General features: G+C 45.2%; 1 protein-coding gene across 1 annotated transcript; it reads right to left on the bottom strand.

Moving 5' to 3' along the window:
- Positions 1 to 12: 12 nt before the first annotated feature.
- srsf6a (serine and arginine rich splicing factor 6a) lies at positions 13 to 4,381 on the bottom strand. The gene is made up of 6 exons (XM_035158689.2): positions 4,153 to 4,381; positions 3,530 to 3,753; positions 1,734 to 1,852; positions 1,421 to 1,623; positions 1,182 to 1,268; positions 13 to 1,049 (listed from the first exon to the last, which is right to left on the bottom strand). The coding sequence occupies exons 1-6, from the start codon at positions 4,257 to 4,259 to the stop codon at positions 599 to 601; spliced, it is 1,191 nt and encodes a 396-aa protein (XP_035014580.1). The 5' UTR covers positions 4,260 to 4,381; the 3' UTR covers positions 13 to 598.
- Between the last annotated feature and the right edge of the window lie 2,087 nt (positions 4,382 to 6,468).

The following is a 6,468-nucleotide window of genomic DNA, read 5'->3' as shown; positions in this document are numbered from 1 at the left end:
CCCGCAAGACAACACGAAGATTTTTTTGGAAAGCAATTAAGAGACGGCAGATCAAAAGAGAACTTTCTCCAATGCTGTGGCCATATGCTACTTTTCTCCCACAACTACGCAGTTGAGTGTATGAAACAGAACGGTTGCATCAAACAAAGCCTGATGGATGATGCATTTATTAGCTAGGATCTGTTGCAAACTGAGATGATTTAAGTCCAATAAAGAACTATTTTTGCTTAGCTATTACAGCTTCAGAAATATGAGACTGGTGTAACAGGGTCAGATGTTTGAGACAAAGTGACTTAAACTACCTCATGTTGCAGATCTGAAGACTATATACTAGCACTTTATTATCTGAAAATAGATTGAAAATAAATCTGGGAGGCAGATGATTCAGAGACTCAAGTTTGTCCAAAAAAGGTAGCCTGGTCACTGTGGTGCATCCTCTAATAAAACTGCATCTAAAACGCGTTAAAGACAAGTGCACACTTGCAGGAGAAAAGTAGACAAGTCAGAGAGCATAAGCCTGTATGACAACACTGCTCGTTATGTACAGCACAGGGATGGAGCTCAACAATTAGATGAATTACCCCCATCTCTCATCCCACTAATCTTGAGAAGCTGATCTAGATCGTGAGCGAGATCTTGAGCGGGACTTTGAGCGGGAGACTGAGCGCTTCTCCATAGACTTGGATCGGCGGTCATCCTCCCGGGGGGATGGGGAGCGGGAGGCAGATTTGGCAGCACGCTCCTCCTTCCCGTTCTCTACTGGGGAAGCTGATCGACTGCGTGACTTCTTGTCAACGGGCATCTCCTTTGAGCGACTGCGAGATTCACGCTCTGACTTTGCCTTGGAACGGCTCTTAGAACGAGACTTGGATTTCCGGTCAGCTGAATGGGAGCGGGACTTGCCGGAGCGTGAATGAGATTTGGATTTGCGGGAACGAGAGTGTGACCTGCGATTGCGAGAATGTGATTTGCTTTCTCCTGACTTGGAGCGAGACTTCCTTCCAGATCTGGAGTCGGATTGATTCCTCTTGTTGCTAGGGGAACGAGACCTGTAAGCAATAAAAGACAAATTTTAATTAACACCAATACACAGTCTCCATACTACACTTTTATCTGTCAGAGCAATAAATATTAATCCTTTATCCGTTTTCTTTTGCTTTCTAGATTAGGGTGATCCTCACCTTGAGTGGGATCTGGAGCGACTCCTGGAGCTCCTGCTCCTGTGGCTTCTGCGGCTCCTACTACGGGAGCGGCGGCGACTGCGAGATCTGAGGATGAGTTAAGGAAGAAAGTTAAAAGATGCACATCATTTCTACATGCAACAAACTGTGTGTTGTAAGTGTGCCGGCAACACACAGCTTACAGCACAGCCTGGTGTGTCTCCAGTTAGACAAATTATTGAGGGTTGTATTGATCCTACCTGGAGCGACTGCCAGAGCAGGATCTTCGTTTACGGGGTCGTTCCTCCACAAGACGAATCTTCCGCCCGTTGATGTCTGTTCCGTCCAGCTTGTCCAGTGCCCTCTTCATGTCCGATTGAGAGCGGAACTCGATCACTCCCTCATTGGTGCGCTCTTTGTGGGCGTCTGCATAGGTCACTTCCCCCGCCTGGCGCATGAAGTCCTGGAGGGCAGAGACATTTTTAGTAAAGGAAAAACATATATACACCAACAGTCTGATGTGAATCACCTTAACCAAACTGAAGTGAAAACAAACCGTGACCAATCGTGTACCTTTAGGTCTTGCCAACTGCAGCGGCTAGACAAGTTCTCCACGACGAGACGGTACTCAGTACGGACTGGGGGTCCATACTTCTCCCTGCCAGTGTGGGTCCGGCTGCTGTAACCACTACCTTTAAAAACAACAGCACATGAAAAAAGTAAGAACCAACAAAAATGGCCATGTCACAGAGAACTACTGGCCTGGGTTATCAAATGAACACAAGGCAGTGACTTGAAAGATTTAAGACCAAGGGGGTACAAATTTGAACTTAAAGAAAGGAGTAACTCTGATCCCACTTTCAAACAATAGGCTTCAGATAAAGTGATCAACAGCCACTATTGTTCAGTATGTCGAAGTTGCACTCTGCTGCAAAGAACACCACTGCATCCATTTCAGGCTATACAAAGCCTGTCCTACTTCGATGCATCACACTGTGATGCTTTAGCTGCATAAACAAATGGACAGTGATGTTCTTTCAAGACCTCTGAACCCTGTAACAAACAAAGGAGGCACCCACATAGGTTACGGTCGAGGACACGGTTCAATCAAATTAAGGGAGAACGGTGTAGTGAAACACGTACACCAATCTTTTGATATAGTCGCTAGACCAAATGTCAGTCTGAAAATATTTTCCACGTACAGCATTTCTTTTGATTGTAAGTTCTTTACCAGAGCCGGTCCACTTATGTTTGCTGTCAACATAGAAACCAATGGCAATTCTCACCATCGCCCCTGGTCTATTGGCAAAAGGCTGCTGTCATCATGGCTTCCGGTTAGGTCAGCCAAGGATCAAGGGGGGCAAAGGTCACACACACATTGTAAGGTGAAAGCCAAGGCCAAACGGGACAGGCAGTCATCTTAGCCAGTCATCTTTAGCCTCAATGGACTCTCAGCCTCAGCCGCAACTGGACTCTTTCAAATTGAAACATCAAGGACGTTTGTTAATGTTGAATATGAAAATATATATGTATATATGTATATATATATATATTATATATATATACCAAAGTTAGAAATACACATTTCACAAGAAAATGTTAGTCTAGTTCGATCGTTCAAGCTAAAACTACACTAGCTATGTTCGTGGTCAATTGTGATGGCTTCTCTTCTGTGTTGCAAACAAATTTTGGAAAGTCAAGCCTTTAAAAACATAAGGCTCACCATCACCATCATCCAAGAGAAGTTTGCAAACCATAGTAACAACACCTTGTTTTCAAATTACTTTAATTAACTCCATCTTTGCAGTCTAATTAAGAGTTCTGCTTTTTTGGGGGCTCCAACTTGCAGCTTTTTGTATACCCAATAATGAACCACAGACCAATTGCGTGTGGCTCATCCGGGAGGAGCAAAAGCCTGCAGGTCACCAACCCTGGATAGTCAAAACTAAGAACAACTTTTCCCCAGGATGAGATTGGGGGAAAAGTTAAGATTCCCTGAGTGACAAAAGTAGATCAGTCCTGATTTCATTAGACATTCTCTCCATAGTCAGGGTTTACACATCAAATAAATCATTCTAGAGCATTGGGTCACTACTGGTGTAACTATTTAAGAGTGCATGCAATCTGAATAGTAACTGTAGTAGTAGTAGTAGTAATTTAAACTAGGGATTCAAGGTTTGGTTGGTTATAAACCGTGACAGTGTAACCTGGCAATTATATGAAAATATTAAACATCTGTAAACTTGAGCTGCAAGTCTGCACAACAGCGCCAAAGTGAATCCACTAAACAGCTGTGTGAGCAGGCCACATCCGACACCTCGCCCCGAGGGGAAGGGGAGAGGGGGTATCTTGTAATAGATTCAACTTACTGCGCCCACCACTTCCGCCGCCGCCGCCGCCACCACCACCACCACCGCCGCCTCCTCCTCCGCCGCCGCCTCCTCCTCCGTAACCCCCACTCTGGCCATCTCGGTCTCGCCGCGGCCCGCGGGCATGTTCCACGATCACCCGCTCCCCGCACAGCTCCTTCCCGTTCAGCTCATACACGGCATCGTCGGCGTCCCGGTTATCTTCAAACTCCACGAATCCATAGCTAGAGGGGGGGAATACAGAGTTTAAACATGGAGTAAGAATAAATAAAGTCAAAATCAACAGGTTCAATCCTAGTGTGTTAGATCAGCCCGCTCTGGTGCGGCTAGCTAGGTAAGGTTAGCATGGCCCGCTAGCTCCGCGCTCTAGCAAACACAAAGACGACATGTTGGCCATGCGACATTTGCCACACGGGTGAGAACAATGTCGAGGACGTGAAGCACATTTAAACTCAAAAGAATAAAAACACAGCAAATCTAACACACGAAGAAACATCGCAAGCTAACACGAATATTAAACTAAAAATACATTTACTTAATATCGTAGATTTTTTTACTCCGGCTGCACAGTCGTCGTTAGCACGAGAGGCTAGCTAACGTTAGCTAACGTCCGAAAAACTCACCCGTTCTTTAGATCGACTTCCATGAGTTTCCCATATCCGCTGAAAAATCGCTGGATGTCTTTTTCGCGGACATTATAGCTCAGTCGCCCGATGTACACCCGAGGCATGATCTTCCGCGTTTAGTTGGTGTAGTTTCGGACAGTTGTTCCTCACAGGTCGTTGTGGAAAGGGCCGATGCCGCCGTGCAGAGTGAGATTAGCTGTTAGCGTCTCCGCTAACATATTGTCTGCGACGGCACAGGACCAGCCAATCAGCGTCAGGCTAGAGGTGACGAGTTTCCGGGACGGAGTATCAAATTAAAAGCTCCAGTATATTCATTTGTATCAATGTAGATCATTCATAGATAGATAGATAGATAGATAGATAGATAGATAGATAGATGTACTTTATTGATACCAGATTGGGTAATTGAAAGCAAAGAACAAAAGACTAATTGCAAAAGGCGACAAAAGAGACAAGCTTGCAAAATTGCAGTAGTTGTTTGAAATTGCAGTAGTTGTTTGAAAGCTAAAGTTATAAATATGAGTAGAAGATGTGCAAAACATGAATTCACAGTCGTTGCAGGAGTAATCAGAGAGTTTTAGTGTGGACAGAAACTATAGGGCTCATGGTTTTGAGGGTTCACCTTTTGAGGAGTTGTACAGTCTTATTGTTGTGGGCAGGAAGGATTTCCTGTATCGGTCCTTGCGGCAGCGGGACTGAACCAGTCCGTCGGAGAAAGTGATCCTCTGTCTGTCCACTAGGTGGTGGAAAGGGTGCTCGTGGTTGTCCATGATGGGTGACAGTTTGTTCAATGCCCTCCTCTCCATCACCACTTCAGAAGAGTCCGGTTTGCAGCCAATGACGGAACCAGCCTTCTTAATCAGTTTGTTAAGTCTGTTGCTGTCACCGGCTCCGATGCTGCTCCCCTAGCAGACCACAGCAAAGTACAGTGCACTGGCTACAACAGACTGATAGAAGATTTCCAACATCTTGCTGCACACGTTGAAAGATCTCAGCATCCTCAGCTCATCCTTTTCTTGTACACAGCGTCAGTGTTGGTTTTCCACTTCAGTTCTTTGTCGATGTGGATGCCCGGGCACTTGTAATCCTCCACTGTGCCAACATCCTCACCCACAATACTCAGTGACTATGACACCGTCCTCCTCCTGAAGTCGATCACCATCTCCCTGGCCTTGGCCACAATCAGAAGCAGATGATTTCTAGCAGCCCACTCCACAAAACCGTCCACCAGCACTCTGTACTCACCCTCCCATCACTTATACACCCAACCACTGCAGAGTCATCAGAGAACTTCTGCAAGAGGCATGACTCAGAGTTGTACTGAAAGTCAGAGGTGTGCAGCTTCTCCCTCATAAGCACTGGCAGGATGGTGTGGAACGCACTGGGAAAATCAAAGAATGTGATTCATACAGTGCGCGTCTGATCCAGATGTGAGTGGGCTCGCTGCACCAGGTAGATAGTTGCATCATCCACTCCCAGATGAGGCTGGCTGGCGAACTGTAGAGGGTCCAGTGATGATTTCACCTGTGGTTTGAGGTGGGCCAGGAGCAGCCTCTCTAGGACCTTCATCACATGAGATGTGAGGGCAACGGGTCGATAGTCATTGAGGCCAAATGGAGTCGTCTTCTTGGGGACTGGAACCAGGCAGGACGTCTTCTACAGCACCGGTGTCTTCTCCTGATGAAGGCTCAGACTGAAGAGATGCTGAAGAACAGCAGTTAGCTGGCGGGCACAGGTCCTCAGAACCCTAGAGCTGATACCATCTGGTCCAGGGGCCTGCGTGGATAAAGCCTCTGCAGCTGTTTCCACGTTTTTATCATTTATTCACACAGGCAAGAAATGCATCAAAAATAACAAACTAGATGATAAAATAAGGTAGTAAATTGTGGCCTTATAACAATTTAGTTTGATGTCTCCATCCCTACGCAAGTGGTTTAAGTGGTACTGGCTGAGTACTTGTACTACTAACTATTTAATAGTAGGAGTAATATCTTACTCATTTGTTTTAAAAAATCTGAACAACTTTTCAAAAGCATTGGGCGAACCTATTTTTTCCCATTATGTGTAATAACATTTTATGCAGTGATTTTCAAGATAATCAGATACACATGCAGGAGTTTCATAGTTTTCCCTGGAACCCAAAACTCTTCAATTAAATAGATGATTGACATGAAATTAATGAGTAACAGATTGGATATTTGATCATTTATTCAAGTAATTTGTTTAAGCCCAAATCTCAGCTGGAGCCAGCTTCTCAAATGGGATTTGCTATTTATGCTACTGTTGTGGTTTTTGACTGTTGATTAGATAATG

The sequence above is a fragment of the Hippoglossus stenolepis genome, chromosome 6 (genome assembly GCF_022539355.2).
Source record: "Hippoglossus stenolepis isolate QCI-W04-F060 chromosome 6, HSTE1.2, whole genome shotgun sequence".
Classification (NCBI taxonomy): Eukaryota; Metazoa; Chordata; class Actinopteri; order Pleuronectiformes; family Pleuronectidae; genus Hippoglossus; species Hippoglossus stenolepis.
Note: the sequence above shows the minus strand (reverse complement) of the source record. Positions and strands in the feature narration are given on the sequence as shown.

Bases quoted from the DNA above. Each gene is read 5' to 3' on its own strand.
- srsf6a (XM_035158689.2), bottom strand. From the start codon at position 4,259: ATGCCTCGGGTGTACATCGGGCGACTGAGCTATAATGTCCGCGAAAAA. The intron at 3,754-4,152 runs GTGAGTTTTTCG...CCCCCCCTCTAG, and splicing joins GAAGTCGATCTAAAGAACGG to CTATGGATTCGTGGAGTTTG. The intron at 1,853-3,529 runs GTAAGTTGAATC...TTGTTTTTAAAG, and splicing joins CGGCGGAAGTGGTGGGCGCA to GTAGTGGTTACAGCAGCCGG.